The sequence below is a fragment of the Gobio gobio genome (assembly GCF_949357685.1).
Source record: "Gobio gobio genome assembly, chromosome: 10".
Lineage (NCBI taxonomy): Eukaryota > Metazoa > Chordata > Actinopteri > Cypriniformes > Gobionidae > Gobio > Gobio gobio.
The window spans coordinates 887,510-912,262 of record NC_137116.1 but is presented as its reverse complement, the minus strand read 5'-3'; the positions used below and the strand labels follow the sequence as shown (position 1 = coordinate 912,262).

At 37.3% G+C, this 24,753-nt stretch overlaps 2 protein-coding genes across 7 annotated transcripts in view; one reads left to right on the top strand and one right to left on the bottom strand.

The window, feature by feature from the left end:
* The window catches only part of ybx1 (Y box binding protein 1), a 7,484-nt gene extending 5,432 nt beyond the window's left edge, over window positions 1-2,052 (top strand). For all 4 annotated transcript variants that reach the window (XM_079827630.1, XM_079827632.1, XM_079827629.1 and 1 more), the window contains exons 7-8: window positions 705-981; window positions 1,730-2,052. In XM_079827630.1, the coding sequence (XP_079683756.1) occupies window positions 705-951 (247 nt within the window). In that variant the 3' untranslated portion in view covers window positions 952-981; window positions 1,730-2,052. The remainder of the gene's footprint in view (window positions 1-704; window positions 982-1,729) is intronic.
* Window positions 1,975-24,753, bottom strand: arhgef16 (Rho guanine nucleotide exchange factor (GEF) 16). 3 transcript variants are annotated; one of them, XM_079827628.1, is made up of 16 exons: window positions 24,363-24,488; window positions 21,630-22,221; window positions 20,332-20,670; window positions 19,794-19,957; window positions 18,232-18,392; window positions 17,950-18,006; window positions 14,620-14,780; window positions 11,532-11,684; window positions 11,256-11,385; window positions 9,664-9,738; window positions 9,149-9,241; window positions 6,334-6,488; window positions 4,721-4,870; window positions 3,118-3,185; window positions 2,532-2,633; window positions 1,975-2,328 (listed from the first exon to the last, which is right to left on the bottom strand). In XM_079827628.1, the coding sequence occupies exons 3-16, from the start codon at window positions 20,361-20,363 to the stop codon at window positions 2,189-2,191; spliced, it is 1,641 nt and encodes a 546-aa protein (XP_079683754.1). In that variant the 5' UTR covers window positions 20,364-20,670; window positions 21,630-22,221; window positions 24,363-24,488; the 3' UTR covers window positions 1,975-2,188. The 3 variants fall into 3 exon arrangements, with proteins under 3 accessions (XP_079683754.1, XP_079683753.1, XP_079683752.1); XM_079827627.1 differs by lacking the exons at window positions 19,794-19,957; window positions 24,363-24,488 and adding an exon at window positions 24,717-24,753 and having other exon boundaries at window positions 20,619-20,670; XM_079827626.1 differs by lacking the exon at window positions 19,794-19,957 and having other exon boundaries at window positions 20,619-20,670; window positions 24,363-24,515.

The following is a 24,753-nucleotide window of genomic DNA, read 5'->3' as shown; positions in this document are numbered from 1 at the left end:
GAAACTCAAGTCATATTTACTACTTAAACTCTGAGAAGTTTCTGAGTTTGGTGGGCCTTTATTTCTAGAATTGTTAGCAAGCTATCTAGGTAGTGCTGTGAATGTTAATATGGTTCAACGAATGGGATGCTACATTTTATTTAAAATTAAATATTTCTAATACTTTTTGCTTTTAATAAGATTTCCCTAAGAAATAGGCAAGCATAAACATGGTGTCCTCCATGATTCCAATTCTTTCCAACAACAAAGCACTTGAACGCGACGAGCTCGTAATCATGACTTAATAAGTGGGAAGCATGGCATATGAAGGCAGCATATGTAGTCAAGCAATGACTTAGTTCTGGGGCCGGTTGCATAGACTGCCAAGTTCTGGGGCCGGTTGCATAGACTGCTAAGACTAGTTTTGCAAGTTGGTCATATATTATTTTTTAATTCTTTACGACTGTTCGTAACGTAGTCAGATACATAAAAACATAGATTGGTCTATTTGATACTGAAAAGACTGACAACCCCTAACTTAACTAGTATGACCAATTAGCAGTTAAGACCGTCTTAACATGGCTGTTAATGCAACTGGTCCCTTTAACGGCTATTTTTAACCCTGATGGATCTTCTACTGCATCTTGCTTTGTTTGTAATTTAAAATGCATTATAATCCTCATTGTACACCAAGTTCCCAGTGTCAACATGTATCTGTCCCGCAGGGGTCCCCCACGTCCCCGGCCAGTGCGTGAAGGGCGGGAAGGGCGGGAAGGGGAGGAAGATAAGGAGAACCAGAGCGAGGGTGGGCAGAACCAGGAGCGCCCCCAGCGGCGCTACCGTCGCAACTTCAACTACCGCCGCAGACGGCCACAGACAACCAAGCCTCAGGACGGCAAGGACAGCAAGGCAGCCGATGCACCAGCTGACAAATCAGCCGCTCCCGAAGCCGAACAGGGCGGTGCAGATTAACCGGCTTGAACATCTAGACCATCCGGCCGGGTGGGTGCTACTGCCTCAGATGAGAAGTTACTGCATGTAAATGTTATGTGTTTGACTGTAGCGGTTTTTTTTTTTTTTTTATAGGGCCAACTATTCATGGTTCCATCCTGTAGTTGTTTTCTTGCAGTCTTTGGGCAGCTTCTTTTTTTTTTTTGGTAAACTACAAGAAACCTGTGAACATGTCCAGGCCACGTTTAACTCTCAAAATAAACTAAATGTTACATATTTTTGCTTTAAAAAAATAAAGCCTATTTGTTGGAGCATTAAGATTTATTTTGCATTGCCATTATTTTCATGACAATTTAGCACATTTTCACCCAGAAATTGTCATTTGTGTGTTACGCAACATGTAAATGCTTTGTTTTACTGCATTTTGATTTCTGATAACAACTTCTATTACAGGAAAAGTGCTTGATTGTCATGAAAATGTTAATTGTTAAAGAATTCTTTCTTAAAAATAGCTTTCAAATTATGTATGTGGTATGCTAGGATGTTTTCATGAGATTCCACTTGATCAGATTTGTAATGTTATAATATGTTGGGATGGGATGGGTTCTGTACATAATGGATGGTGTTTCAGCTTCAGTTTGCACTTTTCATTGAAAGGCTAGATAATGCAGTAGAATTGATTTAGCAGGCTGTGCTGTCCTGGCAAACGCTCGTGCTCTTAGCAACTTCTAAAATCTTATCAATCAGTAGCATAAGCATGCTAATCTCTTTTGTTTGTGTGTGTGTTTGCCTTTTGCAGTTTTGTCAAGAAGAAACATCCAAGATCTGAGCAATAAGAAACGGGATATGATCGTCTAAGCTTGCAAAAATGCATTTCGACCAGATTACCACCGATTGCCTGCAGACTCTATGCAGACCTGTTTTCTTTTCCATTATTTTTATGTGACAGCTAAAAGTTTTGGGGAAACAGCAGATGTTTTTCTAAATCGGTCTTAAGTTTTTACACCAAATGGTTTTTAAAAGTAATTTGATATCTGGTCAGTTTGACATTTTTAAATAACTTTTTATGTATCCAAACATGAATTTTAACAAAGGCAAGCTGAAATAAAACCAGAAACAGTTCCTCTAGTACGAGTGGTGTTTGTTAACAGTTCATGAGTTCTGACAGTGTTATTCACATTACTAGCACTTTAAACACTGTTTAAAGACACCAATGGTTTAGGTGTCAGAAGTACAGTATGTTTGTTCCATGGTCCGCTCAGACGTCAGTCTCCTTGCGTAGTCGCTCCATACGCTGTATGTTGTTCTCCATAGCAGTGCGGTTTGTGATCTGAGTGGCACAACTAGCAGGAAACCAGCCCCTCTCGCCATCTCTCATCCGCTCACCATGACACCAACCTACAACAGCCAATCACACTCGTTCACTTATTTGTTCTACATGTACACAAACTCCTATCCAAAGTAACTACTAAAGAAAAAGCACAAGTTCCTATGAAACACTGAGTCAGAAGATGTGAACAGTTGTCATCTCATACTTGGTGTTCTAGGGCGGAGGGTTAAATGGTCTGGCTTGGTAAATTTCAGAAAACCACCATGCTTACCTTCCACTTCAAGTAAAACGATGACTACTTCTGCCTGTTGTAGGCTCAGTTCATCAGGTGCTTTAGGCATATAGGCTTTGGTAGCTTCATATTGAGGCAGGTCTTGGAACCCCCAAATAAAATTAAGCAGAGATAGAGATACAAGATAATGTTAACATACCAAGCTTAACCAAAAAGTTTCCAAACTGAATTAATGTGCACAAAAAATGAAGTTTCAGAGATTTTTTTTTTTAAGGGTGCAGTGTGTCGTATTTATGAGGATCTATTGACAAATGCAATATAATATATATTACTTTGTTTTCAGTGGTGTATAAATACCTTACATAATGCACCATTATGTTTTTATCACCGTAGAATGAGCCATTTCTATCTCCATACACCACGGGTCCCCTTACAGTGAAGTCACCATTTTGTGCTGTCATGTTTCTACAGTAGCCCTAAACGGACAATGTCCTGTGTCGCCCCCGTAGCTTTGAAAGGGAGCGGTGAGCGGTGGATGATTGCAATTCACAACCTCACCGCTAGATGTCGCTAAAATTCACACTGCACCTTTAATGACAAATTACATTCAAATGATCAGACTCACCGTCATTAGCAATGCTTTTGCTTTGTTTGACATCACTGAGTGCTGTGACCCATCGAGCTCTGTCCAGCCTAGAAAACATTTCAGAGGAATAATCCATCAGAATCACTCACAATAGAAGTAAATAGAGCAAAATATTAAGGAATATTTAGATTACAGTAGTCCTGCTGAAAAAGTCAATGTTATATAAAGTAGTCTTTCAGCATAATTACCTGGTTTATATGAATCATGCATATAGCCTTACACAGACACATTCACTAAGTTACGTTTAACCCTATAAGGTCTGTGTCATATTTCATGCACACACTTTTACAGTCTCCAAATTAACATTTCAAAACTTTGCAGAAAAACCTACTACATGCTCAAAAATAAACTATCAATCAGACAACAAGGCAAGTAAAAGGCCTTTTAGTACAATTCTAAAAACATTCTCTTTAGGTTGTGGTACACATCTCAGTAAACCACATATAATACATCAAGCTTTTGAGGAACGCTTATTTGTACATCTCTCAATCATTGCTTTATAAAAATTGGGAGATGAAGAGTAATATAGGCATTTTATGCAAGCAGTCTACTATAATGTTATAAAGATCTCATTGATTTACATTGTAACCTATAAGAATATTGCCTTAATTTTCAACCATATAAATATCATACACTTCACAAAAAAAAAATGTCCCCCTCCTTTACGAGATCCATATTCTTGTATATCACACTACGAGCCATAAAAGCCTGGTGTATCAAATTAAAATCACATATGCAAACATTTTGCACTACTATTCCATAAAAAAAACATTCAATTATTTCATATTTCAGGCTTCACAGGGTTAAGTATGTCTTTCCAATCGAAATAATTTTACATTTTTTGTGCTACTCTGTTTACATCCATTCTAAGTGAATGTTAACTAGTTTCTCCTGAATAAAACCAAGGGTCAAAATTATTTATGCCATAAATGCTGGTGGTGAACCCAGAACATTCCTTTAAATCTTGTGTGGAAAAGAATAGCTCCACCTGCTAACAGTAACTATGTTTCAATCCAAAGTTGCAAATTTAACTTGTCCGCAAAATTGGAATAATCGCATAAAGAGATCAAAGTCATTACCTCCTGGGATATTGCCACAACATATGTAATACAAATTAAAGTTGCTGCAATCGCAGAAGCCACGTTTTTCCGACATCAGAGCTCACAAACTAAATGCAACAAACACTGTCATGTTATCTTGCGTTCGAAGGAGGACACTTGGGAACGCAGTCGTTTGAGACCGTTCTGGCAGTCTCCAAATTCTACCCAACCATTTTGATGATAGACTTTGGCATTTCAGAATGACAAAACCAACATTTGAGATGCTGTAATGAAATTGGTCCACTGGTTAGTCCAGTTATCCAATCACATCCTCTGTTGAGGCAAAGTTTTTTCTTTAATTTGGTAAATGTGTTTCCATCATAGTTTATGCGTGTCTTCTTGTCAAATAAAAAAAATTATGTGCCTCAATTGAGTGCATTTTAAAAACAATTATCTTTGCATTTCCATCCAGCATTTTTAGGTGATAACCCAAAATTTTCATTAAAAATAGGTTGATGGAAACATAGCTATTGATAACTTACTTGCTTTCTGCAACGAATATCATCTGTTCACAACGGCCTTCGCTGTTGGGATTCATCAACAGCTTCAGACTGAGTTTGGAGTCTGTCATTTCCTCTTCCACCTCGACCTTCTCCACAGTGGCATAGTCCAACACAACATTACTCTCCTCACTAGATAAAAAGGGAGTGTTACTGACATACCAGTACCATCTAACACTAACAGCCCTTAATAAATAAAGCTTAAAGGGATAGTTCACCCAAAAATAAAAATGCTGTTATGTACTCACCCTAATGCTGGTCCAAACCCATAAAACTTTGGTTAATCGTCGAAACACAAATTAAGATATTTTTGGATGAAACCTGAGAGGTTTCTGTCCCTCCATTTAAAGTCCAGGTAACCAAAACCCCCCAAAATATGAATTGGGTGTATTAATCAAAGTCTTGTGAAGAGATATATGATAGCTTTATATGACGATCAGATTTAATTTAGGCTTGTATTTACATATAAATAAACACACATATAGCACATCACAGAAGATAAACTTGTGCGTGCGTCACATGCTAGTGCGAACCGCATTGGTTCTCGCACATCACGTTTGATTTTGAGCTGTGTTCATATGTGACACAATATGAATGTGGGTCGATCATTGTTTACATGTAAATAAAAGCCTAAATTAAATCTTCTCCTCATACAAAACAGATTGTATCTCTTCACAGGACTTGATTGATTCATATGGACGTTTTAACGACTCCTTATGACCTTTTAGGATCTTCAAGGTTTTGGTTACTTGGACTTTCAATGGAAGGACAGAAACCTCACAGACTTTATTAATAATATCATATTAACTGATGTTTCTAAGATGAACCAAAGTCTGATGGGTTTGGAATGGCATGAAGGTGAGTAAATTATAAGAATTTTCATTTTTAGGTGAACTAACTCTGTAAATGCAAGTTACTCGCCATTAACTGAATGTGGCAAGGACTGAGAAGTTGGCCATGTTCTAGATATACGTTTACATTTTGAAATGATTTGTTATTTATTAAAAACAGACTTTTATCTAATACAGTAAAATCCAAATATACAGTTCGCAGACTCATTTTTACTATTTGTGTGACGGACAATGTGGATTCTGCACACATTCCTAATTTTTTCTCTGCAGGATGTGAGAAGTTTGCAGAATGTACTTAAATATATTGAAATGGTGTGAAATGGAGTTAAAAGTATTAGTACATTATCCAAAATATTTATTATACCTACATGGCAAGGGTGTGTAGAACTTTGTCAATAACGTTTGAATTCTGCAAGCCCAGATTTCAGTGCAGGATGGGTTATGTAAGAAATAATCGATGATACACTTGTGCTAATGCACATTTACTGCACAATTTAATGCAATTATTGCATTAATGTTAAATGAATCAGCCGCCCTGGTCAATTAACCATGTTTAAATTCTGTTTACGCCACAGAATAAGTCTCTTGATGAAAACAGCCGCTTGCACCGTAGCTACTTCCGTAACAGCGAGGTGAAGTCACATGGAACTCTAATGTGATCGTGTTGAGTGCTGTGCTGTGGTTTGACTGAGTGGACACTGAATGAGGTTTTGGTAAGGGACCGTACAGCATCACTGGTCTGACCTCTTTTTCTTTGTGACGATAAGCACATCATTGAAGAGGAACAGGTAGTAGCTCTTGTAGCTGAAAGCCTTCCGGAAAATGCTGAGATCATCAGTGTACGCAGCCAGCTCACCACTCTTTTTTAGCCAGCGAGATGATGACACTAACGGGAAAGGCTAAAAACATACATAAAGTGTTAGAGACACTACAGGATTGTTAAAACAGTATGACAAAGAATTTAAATACAAAGTGATCTTTGTAAGATCTTTGTAAGATCTGTAAGATCTAAGATCTTTGAAAGGAGTTTGACTTTTTGACTTTTACCTCCAAAAGCCCGGGATGCAATGCTCACTTATTATGATCAATCAATTCCAAAACCAAGTTCTTTTCCATGTTACATTTATTCAATCAGAAATAAGTTAAAGTGTTTGCAAAGGACGAGGTTTTATTTTTTTCAATATTTAAAAAAAAAATCTTAATCTAGTGCCGTAGTTTTTTTTGTAGCATTTTATCACTTCGGTTCAATTGTTTTGGTCAATGGTTTCTTTGAGTAGTTTTTTTTATTAAAGTCCCACCATAGTCAATAATTGTATACCTTAAAACTCCTCACCAAAATGTCATATTTAAAAGTTTTCTCCTGTGAAAAAAAAAAAAACTTTTACATCCTTGCTTCATTTAGTATACACATGCATATGCAAATTAACCCCACCTCCACTCAAGCACACAAGCTCAGAATACCTGATCCACTCTGTCAACTTTACTGTAGTAAACGCTGCACAATGGCAAGAGAAATACTGGTTTAATTCAGCCATATATGTTCAAACCAAAAACTGATTCAGAAGAAGTGGAAGAGGGAATTATACAGGCTCGTGTATACAAGTCGATGTATCAGAATGGCAATATCGCTATCTACAGCGTCGGACACGTATTGTAGTCAAGCAAAAGGCTAATGTTTCACAAACCATGTTTCCGTTTGCCATCTCAGTCAGCCTTCTAAAAATCAGTATCCTTAGAAACGCTTTGAACAACTTAGAATGTCATTGGAGAAAGGGATAGTTCATCATAACATTGCAATATACATCAATCAGGCATAACATTATAGCTACTGTGGCTCAAATTGCTCAAGTAGTTAATTCTGGTTCAGATAGAAAGGTGTCCAAATACACAGTGCATCGCAGTTTGTTGCGTATGGGGCTGCATAGCCGCAGACCAGTCAGGGTGCCCATGCTGACCCCTGTCTATCACCGAAAGCACCAAAAGTGGGCTGGTGAACATCAGAACTGGACCATGGGGCAATGGAAGAAGGTGGCCGGGTCGGATTCATTTATGTTTTCTTTTACATCACGTGGATGGCCAGGTGCGTGTGCGTCGCTTACCTGGGGAACACATGGCACCAGGATGCACTATGGGAAGAAGGCAAGCCGGCAGAGGCAGTGTGATGGGCAATGTTCTGCTGGGATGTCCATGTGGATGTTACTTTGACACGTACCACCTACCTAAGCATTGTTGCAGTCACAGACCACAGACCCTTTCATGGAAACGGTATTCCCTGGTGACTGTGGCCTCTTTCAGCAGGATAATGTGCCCTGCCACAAAGCATAAATGGTTCAGGAATGGTTTGAGGAGCACAACAACGAGTTTGAGGTGTTGACTTGGCCTCCAAATTCCCCAGATCTCAATCCAATCAAGCATCTGTGGGATGTGCTGAACAAATAAGTCCTATCCATGAAGGCCCCACCTCGCAACTTACAGGACTTAAAGGATCTTCTGCTACCATCTTGGTGCCAGATACCACAGTACACCTTCAGGGGTCTAGTGGAATCCATGCCTCGATGGGTCAGGGCTGTTTTGGCAGAAAAAGGGGGACCAACACTATATTAGGAAGGTGGTCATAATGTTATGCCTGATCGGTGTACATACATAATTCACCTGCTATATTGCTGAATTAATATACCGGGATAACATGGCTTCTTTTGAGAATCCCCTGCTTCAGAGAATAGTTAATGATATGCTACAGCCCGTCCTGCGCGTTGACGTGATTGGTTACAAGGTAGTTTGTGACGTAGAGACCATTTCAAACCGCATTTGAGACTGTCTTTAGTCCACTGCAGTTTTAAGGAGAAAATACTCAGCAATGGTGTTGACTTATGAATTTGCAGATGGTTTGTCTTAAAACATATTAAAAACACCACTTGGACATATAAACAACATTAAAAACTTGATTTTCACCACAGAGGTTGAAACATGGTCTGTGGTTTACACAAGCTCAAGATACATTCATGTTTTATTCTACAATAAAAAAAATTACAAGAGGGTATCACTTATGTATTTTATAAGCTTTTACGTGTCTTGTAAAAGGTGGTTGCTAAAAAGTTGCTAAATGGGACTACAGAGGATGTTGGCGACATTAAACGTCATCAGCTAAAAAGGTCAACTCATCTACTTACAGCCTTATTGTGTTTATAAATCGCTCTCTTGCAAACTATTGTAACTCGAACCACTGACGTGGAAGTCATGTGACCGTGGTGTAGTTATAGTTTGTTTGCTTTTGACTTCTAACGATTGTATTTCCATTTCAAAATTCATTTGTGATGATTATCAAGATGAACAAAACATGTAAGAATCATAAGCTTTTGTTATCACAGACTTTATTTTCTGCAATAATTCAAAAGCCAATGGAAAACTGGGCTTTTGACGAAAGAAAAAGAGGGTGATGCATTACTGCAGCACTCTAGGTCTAAAAACTGGGTCAGAAAAGTAAAATGCTTTCTTTAAATGTGTCAGTTTACTTTTAAAAGTAACTGAAGTCCTTTATCAACCACCTGCACAAACGTACCTTAATTTTGCCAAACTCCATCTGTTTCTGGATGGTGTACATCTGCTCCGTCCGCTCCATCCTCCGCGCTCCATCATTACAGTTCTTCACCAACTGACAGGAGTAAAGAGAAGAAATGGTTGAGAATGGCATAAGTTAACTGTGAAAAACTGCTTCAGTACAGTACAACTAAAACATTTCTGAGAAACACTTAAGAGCATGGTCATATTTTTAAACAACTGGAAGTGCAACAGTGACTGCCAACTTTATTATAAAATGTAAGTAATATAATAAGTAAGCTGTAAACACACTTGTGTAACTTGTGAACAATAGCATATCTGTTACCCACTGAGATGTTTTAGAAAAACAAGTGTTTTATACAACAATATGGTTTCGGTTATTTATCTTGTGGACGTAACTTTTACGTAAACCAAGTTACTTTTCCTCTTGTCAAGTAGCCATCCAGACACCCAGTACATTTTGAAAAGGTGTAGTTTTTCACATACTTAGTTGATGGATAGAGAGTAGCACCATACCTTACTGATAGCTTTTAAAGCCGATCGGGAAAAATAGTATTCAGCTTTCTTGTCTGAGGTTTTTTGACAGATGGTCTGTGTAGATATGGGAAGACAAACACAACAGAACATAAGTTCAATACAAGTTCTGAGGGTCTTCTGGCTCACTTGAAAACTACAAGTAGGTTTGCTGCAGTGTGTTTTGAGGCTTTCAAATCATCTGCTTTCAAGTTGAGTGCACATGAACACCACCAGTGTATTTTCTGACAAGATCATTCTCTGTGGAGGCACGCGAATGATAAAATACATAACGCATTCATTACACACCTAACAACAAACAAATCATTCATAAAACCATGTCTATGTAAATTAAGTTTGGAATAATTAAAATAAAATTGTTTTTTAATTGCTCAACAAGGCTACATTTATTTGATTAAACATAGTAAAAACAGTAATATTATGTAATATTGTGAAAATGTTACTGATAAAAAAATAAAAAAAGAATTTATTCAAGTGATGGAAATCATTCTAATGCTGATTTGGTGCTCAGTTATTAGTATCAATTATTACTGGTGCGCAACTATTAAAAATGGTTCTTATTATTTTTTCAATGTTTAAAACTTTTTGTCTTGCTTAATACTTTTGGGAAAACTGTGAAACTTTTTTTTCATGATTTTTTTGATGAATAGAAAATTCATGATCTTTTGATTGGTAGTGCAGCACATTCCCTCTAAAAATATTAAGCACCTGTTGAATAATACAAAATAAATTTATCTTGAGCAGAAAAAAGCATATTAGAAGGGTTTTGAAGGATCATGTGACACTGACGACTGGAGTAATCGCTGCTGAAAATTATCTGCCATCACAGGAATAAATTACATCCTAAAATGAATTTAATACAATTTAAAAGAACTGTTTTCCATTTGAATATATTTTAAGGTGACATAGTTACACATAACTACATGTAGTTACTGTAGTAATAACAGTAAATTATGGATAATTACTAGCTAACCTAAACCAAACCCAAACCGTAACTCTATAGTAAGTAAGTAAATGTAGTTAATATTACTCAGTACTTACTTGAGTAATACAATGTAACTACATCACCTTAAAATAAAGGGTTACGAAATAAAGTGTTACCAAATAGGTTACACTTTTTTTAAGGTGTCATTGCTACAGTTTAATTATATATTTAAGTACTGAGTAATATTAATCAAACAAATTGTACTAACTATATAGTTAGGGTAGGATTAGGGTTTGGTTGCATGTAATTATGCATAATTTACTGTTATTATATGGTAAGTACATGCAACATATGTAACAAGGACACTGTAAAATAAAGCGTTACCAAATAAAGTGAAACCCATGAAATATCTTATTTATAACTTTTGAGCAGTAGTGCATTCCATAAGACTAACTGCAATAATGCAATCGAATTGCACTTTAGTTTGTTTACTAGCCATAAAATAGGCTTTTGACTGTTTGCAAAGTGAAATAGAGAGAATAAGAGCAAGTAGGGAGTAGGAAGGCAGATCTCTAGATGCAGGTCTAGGCCCTCGTGCCTTAGATGCTTAATATAAAGCTGTTGGTAACAGGAGGAATGTGTCTCTTACGTCCATAAGAAGTGGCAGACGGGTAACTCTCTGCATGGGTAAGATGAGGAAGGAGATCATAGGCAAACCTCCACACTCTTCACTGCCTTCAATCAGCTTTAAAGTCTCTCGAAACGCATTGTTGCTTGACCTAAAACACAAAAATACATCACATGCCACAATGAATTCCTATTAAATGCTATTGTCCAATCTATACTACTACTTTGTTAGCATCTTTTCTTTATTTTATATTGTACTGTGTATATTGGTGCATTTTTACAGTGTATTGGCGCTTACAGTAGTTTCTGGAGCGTTCTCTGCTGGAAGGTCTCATTGGAACAGTACACAATGTACGGCTCAAAGTGGTGAGTTGCATGATTCTGCACTATATCACTGATGTCCTGAATCACAGGGTACTTTTGGTGACGCTTGTCCAGATCTTCAAAAAACCTAAGAAACATTACATATGGTGTAGAGAGTATATATACATGTGTTGCAAACCATGTCTAGATAATAACACATTTTTGAATAAAAGTAAATAAAAAATAGAAATTGAACTTTTCCCATTTCAAAAAGGCAATAGAAATAAAATAAATACTAGTATGTAAACCTTGGGGGCCAAGCACAACCCTAACTCGAACCAGACCACCAGGGGGCGCAAAAGCATAATGTAACTCCCTGCTGCACACATCCTCTGTGCGTTTTGTTTTCAAAACATTGGCTGAATTCTGGGGCCCGTTCTTCGTACGTCGCTAACTCAGTTAGCTGGATTTGATTGTTGACGATTTAACATGATCTCGGATTGTTTGGTTCTTCGAAGCTCATCCTGGACTTGCTGTCATAGTAACCGGTCCATAAGCTTAAACCTGCTCATGAGCAGGCTTATTTCATGTAAACAGGATTAGATTGCATCTTGAGGTGATACTTAAAATCTGTCCCAGCCACTGCTACTTTATTACAAGAGTTCATTACTGAACCAGGGGCAATAATAATAATTTTAAATAATAATAATAATAATATAAAAATGTTATATTGTATATGTATATGAGAATGTATATAATATTATAATGTTGTATATAATAATATAGACACAGCCATTTGATTGAGCGATTTATTTGTGATGGAATAATTACTTTATCATTTTATTGGAGGTTTACACACATGTTGTACAGTTAATATGAGCCGTGCATTAATTTAAGTGATCACAGATATTATGGGAGTGGCTTCATGCAGCGCAAGAGATGCAGATAATTTGATCTTGATCCTTAAGAAACTTTAATACTGTCACGTTACAAATCTGCTCCAAATTGAATTAAAAATTAAATTACAACATTGAAATAAAAATGTAAGGGGTGTACAAATACTGTATAAAATAGTGAATATAAATAATTAGTAATCATGTTTAAAAAAAAAAAAAAACATTTATAATTTATCTATAATAACTTGTATGTTGGTTTGGTGGTTTGGCTGTTTCCTTATAAAGGTCCAGAAATTCGTGGGGTTTTTATTGTGTCAAGTTTTCTGCCAGGTGGCTTTTTTAATTATATGATTTCATTACGTTGCTGTTTTGACGCCAGCCAATCGCTGCATTGCTGATCGTGGTTTCGAGTATCGATGCATCTGCCCTCTTCAGGGAACACAAGAACGCTCAGTGATCTTAGATCATTTAATCCAGATATTTTAATCCAATCAGCAAATTCGTTTGAAGAACCAAATTAGCCAGAGATCAGTTATCACGATTAAAAGATCTGGGATCTGTCAAATCATCTCAGATGTAATAAGCAACGTACGAAGAACGGGCCCCAGAACCGCATACTACTATTACCATTTGCGCCATAGAAAGATGTGGTAAAAGTAATTTGAGTAGTATACTAGTATGCGGTTCCCAATTCAGCATTTTAGTATAATTGTAAAAACATTCAGGTCATGGTGCAATGTGTCTTTTTGCTGTGAATTCTTTACTATTTTCTTTTCTTTTACTTTTATAAAGTAAACGTAAGAATACATTTTATATTTTCTTAATATTTAAAGATGAACACTTACTTGACTGAAGCAAGGTTAGGCTTACATCATCCATACATCACTTTGTTTTAGGAAAATCATGTTAAAATGAGAGTATCAAATATCAGGTTTATGAGGCTTCTACATCTCTCAGTCATCATTTTAAGAAAAAAAGAATTAACTACAGAGCTTTGATGATCATAAGACTAAGCATTTCAATAATTTTAAGAAGACATATTATTGGGATATATATGACAACTAATATTTATGTGCATTTTATGCAAGTAGTCTGCTGTACTATTATGAAGGTTTCATTGATTTAAATTACAAGCTAACATTATTTCATCTTACTTTCTGGCCATATAAATAACCACCTGCACCAAATTGCATACATTTGCTCAGTTTGGGCCTTCTAAATAGAGGTGTTTTTCCTCCCAGAGTATGAGCTCCATATTCTCCTATATCATCCTATATTATAAGCCATAAAAGCTTTTATTTTGTCTAAAGGTTAAATAACCGTTCATATGTCAGGCTTTACAGGGTTAAAGGCATGTAGTGTATTTATAATTTCTGGACTGTCACTAACCTTAACACGGTTTCATTTCACATAAATTACCTCTATTTTCAATATGGCAAATACCATTCAGGTAATACAAACTCAAAGTTTAATATCATCCTGCATTTTGAGTCTGTTCTTTCTTAGCCCTAACTGCAACTCCCTGACTGGAAGGAATCACTCCCACAATCAAGCTAATTTACGGTGCTCGTTTCATAAACAACACCAAACTGCATGACACAACATGTTTTGAAAGCTTTAGTATATTAGAGCCACTTTACTTCAGCCTATAGAGCCACACCATTCAGTTTTTACAGCAGAACACACACACAGTTCATGGGGAAACAGGTATAGAGTGTCATTGTAAATATGTGAAAGGCCCTGTTTTGAGAAACATGAATCCAGGCAGCAGTAAGCTGCTTAACCAGTTAAACCAGCATGTTTCAACATGTCCAGCAGTGCTTTCTAGCAGACTCAGGTCTGCTAGAAACTCCTGCATGATCCTGCATCTAGTTTTTTTTAAATTACCCAAATTAGAACTGGCTGAGAAAGGTGCTGAACCAGTAATTCCACTATTAAATGTTACACTATCGTTTTGTATCTAAAGCGGTCATACTTAAAATGATAATAAATCATTAAGAGAAGCATTGTTATTCACTTCAACTGTCAGTGGTCATAATGTTATGCCTGATCGGTATGCATGTATGTATGTAAAACTCCTTAAAATACAGTTGTCGTATCATGATCCATATTAGAATCTAGAACATAAGAGGATCTTTGTACCATTTGATCAATATTAAAATTTAGAAGGTAAGAGAATGTTCATACCGTTTGCTGACTTCCTGGATGACAGATATGTTGGAGAACAGGTGATGGTGTTCCGTTGCTGTCATGGTCTTTTTCAAATCTGCACTGTCCTTAAAATGACGCACCAGGATGCTTAAACTGTGCTGGTAGGAAAATTCTGATGTGATGATTTCGAAGATGGCCTACACAAATACAGAGATATAATATGAATTGTTTATTACACAGGTATTAAAAAAACTGAATAGGTATTTACATATGCTGATTCTGGCCGGTCACGTGACAGTGATGACATGGAGGATGTACTATGTCCAAATTTCCTTCATACTATCCATATTCACTATATTTCAAACCAAATGTACTACCAACTAGGCAGTATGCGATTTCAGATGCAGTAACTGATCAGATATTTGGAATTCTTTGGAGTCCTTGAGTCACATTAAAGGCAGAAATGAAGAAAACATTCCTCACTTGTCTATGGCTGTACATGAGTTAAGAATGTGCTAATGTACACATAAAGTTAGTAATTTATAAATTCATATTTGGCATGTAACCTGTTCCACCCCAGTTGTGCTGTGAATTTGAATGCTCAGGTCATGTGGCTATGGGGAAGCGTGCCTTTCTAAGTGCCAGACTTATGATCTCCACCCACTGGACAACAAAATCACAAAGACTTACATTGAAGGACGACCCAAACCATATGTTGAGACAATATCAGTATCATATACAGCATATCTATATCTAATATAACTATAAGAGTGTTTCTTTCACTCTCCTGAAAAGCCTTCTTTTATTCACTAAAACAAGTTTTATAAAGAGAAAAGTAAAAGTTCTTGGCACAAACGTGCCCTAAAAGTTATAGGAATGAATGGCTTTTCCACGAAAATGCACAGTACAGCCTAATTTAAGGCAGCAGGTGGAACAAAGGAGGTAAGAGTCAGATGTCTGGGTGTGTCTGTGTGGAGTGCACAAAGTGAACTTTAGTATTTACACAGCCGTGAGAGTACACTCATATACTAAAGCCATCTGACGATGACTACATGAAAAGACTTCATTTACTAGTGCTAGTCTGACATATTAGCCCAAAATATATTTGAATACACTAACAAGTTGTCATTTTATTAGACTGGCCTGTTTTCTGAGGACTTCAAACGACGATTAGCTCATTAGTGGAGCACTCAATGAACTGAACTGGACTGGGTGTGTCAAAAGGAAACATCAAAATTTTGATACATCTAACTTTGCAAAAACATACACTATAGGAGTATGAGTGTGACCAATTAGTAAGGAATACCTGAGGGCTAAATACAAGAAAAACATTAACATGCAGATACATGTATAGTGAAGCTGTTGTCTATCTGCTTAAGCCATTCAAATGTATTGACAGCGCTGGTTTGTTTAGAAATATTGAGAGCTCCATGAACCACGTGACCGCGAGCACCACCGGAAGATGAAAGCATATCGCAACTCTGTTGTCAACAGCTCTGGTTTTAACTGTTATGCCACATTAAGCCAAAACGTAATTTATTGTTTGAATTTCGTATTAAACCTTAATAAAAAAAAAAAAAAAAGCTTAGACTTTGTTTCATATCAAAAGCAGGTTTGGCAATTTGGTATGAGATTTACTTGGGCAGAGTGAGACTGTGAGACACAGACTAAAAGCGTGTGTCTCACGCCAGATGCGTGAGAGTTGGCTACCCTTCGGTACCGTGATAGGTTGCCACCTGTGCAATAAGTACATTTGTGACTAAATATTTTACGGTCAACTTTTAGTGGTATTATAACAAAGTGGAAGCAATTGGGAACAACAGCAACTCAGCCACAGAGTGGTAGGCTATGTAAAAATCACAGAGCGGCGTCAGCGCATGTTGAGGTGTACAGTGCGCAGAAGTCGCCAACTTTCTGCAGAGTCAATAACTACAGACCTCCAAACTTCAGGTGGCCTTCAGATTAGCTCAAGAACAGTGTGTAGAGAGCTTCATGGAATGGGTTTCCATGGTCAAAGTAGCTGCATCCAAGCCTTACATCACCTAGTACAATGCAAAGCGTTGGATGCAGTGGTGTAAAGCACACCCCACTGGACTTTAGAGCAATGGGGATGTGTTCTCTGGAGTGACGAATCACGCTTCTCTGTCTGGCAATCCGATGGACGAGTCTGGGTTTGGCGGTTGCCAGGAGAACACTCGCCTGACTGCATTGTGCCAAGTGAAAAGTTCGGTTTCGGGTTGTTTTTCAGGGGTTGGGCTTGGCCCCTTAGTTCCAGTGAAAGGAACAATTAATGCTTCAGCATACCAAGAAATTTTGGAGAATTTCATGCTCCCAACTTTGACTGCGCACCAGTGTACAAAGCAAGGTACATAAAGACATGGATGAGCTAGTTTGGTGTGGAGGAACTTGACTGGTCTGCACAGGTTCCTGATCTCAATCCGATAGAACACCTTAGGGATGAATTAGAGCGGAGACTACGAGTCAGGCCTTCTCGTACAACATCAGTGCCTGACCTCACAAATGCGCTTCTAGAAGAATAATCCCATAAACACACTCCTAAACATTGTGGAAAGCCTTCCCAGAAGAGTTGAAGTTGTTGTAGCTGCAAAGGGTGGGCCAACTCCATATTAAACTCTATAGATTAAGAATGTCCATGTAAAGGCAGGCGTCCCAAAACTTTTGGCAATATTGTGTATATACAGTCTCCCAAAACCACAGAAAAACGTATGGTCTGATGAGACCTAGATTGATGTTTTTGGCCAAAATTGTAAAAGGTATGTTTGGCGCAAAAACAAAACAGCACATCAGCAAACCAACACCATACCCATACCATACTAATGTTTAAGAATGGCTCAGCCAGGGACCAGACCAGAATCCTGTAGAAAATCTGTGGGGTGACTTGAACAGGGCTGTGCAGAGATGCACTTTATCAGATCAGATTTTAAGGTGACAGTTACACGTTAGGGTTAGGTTAGGGTTAACCTACTATAATAATTACAGTAAATTATGCATAATTAACTAACCCTAAACCAAATGTTAGTAAGTTTAATGTAACTACATCACCTTTAAAAAAAAGTGTAACCGAACGCAGTTGCAAAGAAGAGTGAGAAAATAGCTTGTCAAGATGAGCCTAGCTGATACACTCCTATCCAAAGAGACTGTAATAAAGTCAAAGTTACTTCAACTAAGTATTATGTGCACCCTTATGCAGTTAGTTATTCCAAGTTTCTTCTTTTTTTTTCCTCTCTGAAATTTGTCACTTTGGTTTTTAATGGCATTGCATAGGTTGTCATTTTTACATTAAATGCGCAAAAGTTTTTCTTTTTTTTTTACTTCACAAAAACCAGTGAACATGCCAAGACTCACTTCTTGTCTTTTGCGTTCTTCAGGAGAGATGGTATCCAAAATGCCCAAATCCTTCACCTAAGTTTAAAATAAGACAATACAAGTACTTATTAGCCACTCTTATACAAAAATAAGCTTAATTGTTTTTGAATTAATAAAATGCATTTTTTTCCATTTATGTCCCAAGTCTCTAAATGTAGTGTTACTTCCAGTATTTCGCAGCCATGCCATTTTTTTTGTTTTGTTTCAACCACAGTTTGATCTAAAGCGAATGACCCTTCAACAGGATTTGACCCTCATCACCTGTTGTAGTTGACTCCATGTCATGTAAGCTGCCCTGTAGTTCTTCACCACAATGCCCTGATCCTCCTCAGGTGGCCCGGTCGGTGTGAACTCATCATCCTCTGTGCTCAGGTTGTTGGCGTTCAGACCTCGCTCCCTTATCTCCTGGTAAAACCGTGGCTCTATAAGAGGATGATGTACAACTTACAACTTGCTGTATTTCAACCACAGATTCAAGAAAATATCTTGATATCCAGTTATTTATTTTATCTAATGCATCACAACAAATATGCGGTTTTTACAATCGCTACGGCACATTTCTCATTACTTGGGTCACTTTTTCAAAACTCTTCACACAGTGAAGCAGAACATCAGTCTATGTGGGCTTAACTGTGCATAATTTATCATGGTTTGGCAAAAAATGCATTCAATGACTTCATCTTTTAAATAACATTATATTACTGAATTCACATTTCTCACATAGACACAACCACCGGCAAAACTCTCTATATACCTACAGGGCAATTCTCACATTTACATACTCTTTTCAAAACTGCTAAACTTAAGTCAAAACATAATACAGAATTTAATAAGACGGCAATTTGCTACATTTCTACATTAATACCATATTGAAATATTGTGAATCTAAAAAATGAAATGCTATCAAAACAATTAGATGAAGCTGAACGCCTACACAGGTTTTAGACTTTCAATTTCATTATCATCTATAAAAAAGGGTAAAACTTAGGAATAATTTTGTACTGTAATGTAAACATGGACTATGTGACATACTGCAGCGAATTCTAAACAGCAAAGTGTCATTCTTGTTTTGTAAAGAAACTTTATAAAACAACATTGTATAATGCTGCCTGTTAAAGTTTTGAAAAAGTGACCTAAGTATTGAGAAATGTGTCCTAGCGATTGTGGAAAAACTGTAAGAACGTAACGCAGTTTTGGCCGTTAACAGTTGTACAACAATCCCTAAGGGAGTAGCATTCCATCCCATGTTATTTATATTCAAACCAAAATCAAATTTCTTGGAATTCACAAAATGAAGTAGAAAAGGAAGGTTCATCCAGGCAAATTAGAATTTTGGTTTGACAACTTCATCACCTTAAATATCACAATACAGTAGTTTTCCTGCTGACCCACTGCTGTGCACATTGTGTGCGTCTCCCTTATCTGACACACACAGTTCAATTCATGGAGCTCTTTCTGGTCACATTGTATATATTCAGTGTCTTTAACTACTATGTACTAACATACAAAAATAAGCACAATGTACTTATTGTGTTCATGTTGTATTGCACTTTTGCTGCTACCAAGGTGGGATACGGTTAGGGACAGGTTTTGTGGTATAAGTAGATTTAAGAGGTAGGGGAAGGGTCAACAGTGTAATTATAGATGTAATTACTGAAATTACAGATAATATAAAAAAAAACTGCACGTAAATACAAGTACAATGTAAAAACATGTATGAACACAATAAGTGCATTGTATCAAATTATTAATTAAAAAGTTAGTACATAGTAGTTAAAGGATTAGTTCACTTTAAAATGAAAGTTATTCCATGATTTACTCACCCTCAAGCCATTCTAGGTGTATATGACTTTCTTCTTTCTCGTGAACACAGAGTTCAGAGTTATAATAAGAAATATCCTGACGCTTCCAAGCTTTATAATGGCAGTGAACGGGGCCAACAAGTTTGAAGGTCAAAAAAGTGCATCCATTCCATGATAAACGTACTCTGGGGGGTTGACAAAAATAAAAAAATATCTTGGTTGAATATCTAAAAAAAAAACGAAATAACGACTTACATAGTGATGACGATTTCAAAACACGGCCTCATGAAGCTTCGAAGCGTTATGAATCAGCGAGTCGATTCAGCGGTTTGAATCGCCAAATTTCAGCAGTTTGGCGGTTTGACACGCGATCCGAATCATCATTCGGCTCATTGATTCATAACGCTTCGAAGCTTTAAGAGGCCATGTTTTGAAATCGTCATCACTATGCAAGTCGTTATTTAGGTTTTTTTTGCGCACAAAAACTATTGTCGCCGATTCATAAAGTTATTTTAGAACCACTGTAGTGAGATGGACTTTGTAACGACGTCTTTAGTACCTTTTAAGGGTCTTGAGAGTGTAACGTGCCATTGAGCCAATGGAGGCCTTTCAGAGCCATCAGATTTCAACTAAAATATCTTCATTTCTGTTCCGAAGATGAACGGAGGTCTGACGGGTGTCGAACGACATGAGGGTAAGTAATTAATGACAGAATTTTCATTTTTGGGTGAACTAACCCTTTAAGTAAAGACAAGATACAAAAATGTGCAGAGCAGTGTGTCCCCAGGACCGGAGTTGAGAACCACTGTACAGTATCCGTCTAGGGAACAAAAGTGAAGAACAAACCATCTTTAAATGAGCCAGCATGCTTCCTGTTCCTGTTCCTCCCCAACGTTCTCTGTGAGGAAGGACAGCATAAATACATATGATCTCTGCATGCTTAGAAATGTAAAACTCTTTTGATAACTTGAGAATTATTAGCATTAATAGTTTATACTATCTAAATGGATGACATTTCACATAAACATTCCATGAAATTACAAAAACTCTTCAAATGGTTTGAATGAGGATAGTGAATATTTTTTGCATTACTGATAGAACAGCATACTGTAAATGGGAAAGCTTTACTCTTCATTGCTATAATCTTTTATAAAACTGAGATGGCTTTAAAAAAATAAAAACCTGATTAGGGCTTTTCACACTTTAAATAGTTAACCCTGGGTTATTGTAAACTCTGGGTAAACAGAATCCTGGGTTATCTTGCTTCACGTTTCACACTGATTAAAATCAATCCTGGATATTCATAAGCTGTCATTTAACACTGTACATATTCATAAATCCTGGTTTACCATCCTTATTTGCATATTTGTATTTCACTGGAAGAACAACAGACGCAATATGTTTACATAGATGCTTTACTATCAAGTTAATCCTGACTTTTCGGACTATAATGGTAAGAATGAAATGGTCTCTTTACTCCAATTGTCGCGTTTCCTATCATTATTTGACGTTTCCTTTCAAACACTGAATTTACTGTTTATATACAATGTGCAGTGTTTCCGTGACTGTCCAAAGCAAAGCGTCTAGCTGTAACATTCTAACATTGCATCGTTTCACACTGTACAAGTTTGGCACCGCAATGCAGAGTTAACAGATCCGGAGCAGGGTTTCATAACCCCAGAGTAAAGAGCGATGCTAACCCTGCTTCTAAATTACAAGTGTGAAACGTAGGGTTTCAGAACGACCGATACCCCAGGGTTAAGCGCAGTGTGAAAAGCCCTATTGTGGATTCAACAAACTACATTCATTCAAAAGCATCCTAGTGGTTTAATAACATTCTTAGAGCAAGACACTTGCCTTGCGTCCCGATTTGTGTGCTTGTTTTTGGTTGGCCGCCTTCGCTTCACTGACCATTGTCAGCGCTTCTGTTTGGAGTTCGCTTGGCAAAGCATCAATATTCAAACTGGTGACTGCAGCACGGTACGATTGATTCCTGCGATTTCTCCTCAGCGAAAACCCATCAGCTGCATCACTGTCATAGTCCTCCCAGGAGATATCTGTGGACTGCAGGGCGACGGGCAGGGTCACCACGGTGGTGTGGTGGCGGTTTTTTGGACGGCTAGTCACAGCCAGGTTTTTGGGAATAAGCTGTTGAGTGCCCAGCTTACGAGCTGCATTACTCTGGGTGCTGAGCACTACTGTTCTCTTCTCATCCTTTGGTGAATTCACACTGGACAGGTCGATGCTCGAAGCCGAACGTACTGGTGGCTGGTCCAACTGAAGGACTGAGCTGAAATAGCTCTCCGGAACAAGAAGAGACTGGTCACCCACGGAGCCATCGGATTTTCTGTGAGCCATGGCACCTTTACCTGGTTTCCTGTTTGGCTGGTTGAAAGTGTTTCACTTATAGAACATCAGCTTGGGGTCACCAGCAGACCACTGCCCAAACCTGTTACAAAAGAGATTGGTGACAGAATGTTGGTGTACAGAGCAAGCGTCTTTATCCCTGCTGGGGACCCACTGTCCTGCAGAGTTTATCTCCAATCCCAATCAAACACACATGAACCAGCTAATCAAGCTCTTCAGGATCACTTGAAATTCACAAGCTGAAGCAGGTTGGATATAAACTTTTTAGGGCAGAGAGTCTCCAGGAGCAGGTTTGAGTCCTCGACTGTTAGGCTTTGTCAAACATATTCACTAAGGGTTATGACATTTGAAAATGTAAGGGTGGAAGCCTTTTCATTATAAAAGATCTGAACAGAAGTCAAGAGCAGGTTAAGTGTAATGAAGGTGAACAAAGCAACCTGATGCAACTAATGCCTATAAAGAAATATTCACAACCCTTTTTCATTCAACAAAGTACTCCATGAAATGAAAGGAAAAGTTATTATGATCTATACTTTGCTTTACAGTTTAATACAATTACCATCTAAAGTTAATGCAGCAACATGTCTAGCTTTTCACTCTGAAAACAAAAGAAACCAATATTACATAAATAAAAAGTATTGTTTTGTATTGAGACTCTCCCTGTGAAGGCCTCATCAACACGATGGCACTGATCCTCAACAAGCCCATGGCATGATGACTCCGATCTTTCAACCAGATGGAACTGGACAAATATTCTGAATGTTCAAATCTAATCTGACTTCTGACCTGAAATGTTGCCTGAATCATAATCATACACTGTTCGTTCATTGGCCAGAAGAAAACTGGCCCCCTGACTGAGCCTGGTTTCTCCTGAGGGTTTTCTCTCCATTCTGTCACCTGATGGAGTTTTGGTTCCTTGCCACCGTCGCCTCTGTTGCCTTTGGCTTGCTTAGTTGGGGACATATTCAACAATATTATTGATCTGCCTGCATTGACACTATATGATAATTGAACTGAGCTGGACGATGACATCACAATGACAATGTTTTCTCCAGAGCGGCTGTACAGTCGAAACAAACGTTGTTGCATTATTACCCTGTTATCACTGTAAAACTGCTATGAAACAATCTGTATTGTAAAAAGCGTTATATAAATAAAGTTGACTTGAGACATTATTTATATTATATTGTGATAAGCATTTATACATTTATACAAATAAGTGCTTTTATACAATAAAGATAATTTCAAAGTAGCTTCACATTAATAAGCAGGAAAATAAGTGTTAATGTTATAAAACCATAAATTCTTGAATCAATTTCAGCTGTAAAGCAGCTCTACTAAACATAAGTGTCATTATTCAGTTCAATGTTTATTCAATTAAGTTCAAAACAGTGTCATTGTTGCAAAATTAGTGTTGTTCTCCAGCTAAATTCCGTTCAAATTTTGTTCTTATCCGATAGGGTCAGTGCATTAAATCGATGATACTATGGAATACTAATTCTTTAAAAAAAATTGTAAAAGTAGAAACCAATATATTAATGTATTAATATATGAAAGACATATCAAATTTTAAGATGAGTAATAATTATGGAATAGACATGTCTTTTAGTTATTTGCCACACCAATGTGGGTATTATTGTATATTTTAGTTCACAGTCTAAGTCTCCCCTGTTAAAAATAATGGAGGAATTATTATTATTCCAGGAACCCTGTCTCACATCTGTTTGGAATGTCCCTTGATCACAGAAACAGGTGCAATTATTCACAATCATAAATCATGTGAACAAATTTGTAAAGCCTGCATATTAGCCTCGCATTTAAACAAACAAGTATGTCACATGGGCAACAGAATTATTTCAGTTGCCATTTACACTCTCAAAAACAGAAGTTCCAAAAGGTGCTTTTCACAGGAACCATTTATATAAAAACCTTTATTGTAAAGATTAACATTATTAAGTAACCTGTATTACTGACACACCTGTGGTCAAAACAGATATAATAATATCAAAATGTAATAAAAAGTCTAAGAGGACAATCTCAACTAGCATAACTGTTGAAGAAAACTATACAGGCACGGCGGGGATCTTTTAACACATCGCAGTCAGCTGAATGATAAACAACTCACTGTATATAACTTCACTTCACGCCCAGGCAGACTATTTATCAAAACAACAGCACTTTCAGTCTGTTTAAAGGTCATTCATAAATACTGGAACGACTTACCCGGCTAATATCCCATGCGCTGTGCTTTTGAAAGTGAGCAGATATCAGATTTTCCTGCACGGATCCAATCCAGAACATAGTATATATTTTTAGCTGAACTTCAACACATTCCTACACCTACACCGTGTGTTTTACAACGCCATACGTCACTCCAGGTGAGCCAAGAAACACCCACCGGTGATTGCGCCTACACTTCCTCAAACTATCACACACCGCAGAATCTTGAAAACTTCTTCTTCTTTTCATACAAATGAGATATTAATGTGTGCACTTATGACCTGCAGAATATGTGTTTTATTTATTTTAATATATCTATTATTTTATTTATAATCTACTGGTTTTCCGGTAGCTTACCTCAATGGTAAAAATGCTCGTTGCGCCATCTGCTGGT

What these genes read in the sequence shown, in the direction of transcription:
- arhgef16 (XM_079827627.1), bottom strand. Translation starts at nt 22,130, where the DNA reads ATGGCTCACAGAAAATCCGATGGCTCCGTGGGTGACCAGTCTCTTCTT. An exon ending in TGGAGTTTGGCAAAATTAAG is followed by an intron (nt 6,489 to 9,148) that starts GTACGTTTGTGC and finishes GTATGTTTTTAG; the next exon opens with CCTTTCCCGTTAGTGTCATC. An exon ending in ATCGTCACAAAGAAAAAGAG is followed by an intron (nt 4,871 to 6,333) that starts GTCAGACCAGTG and finishes CTTTTTATCTAG; the next exon opens with TGAGGAGAGTAATGTTGTGT.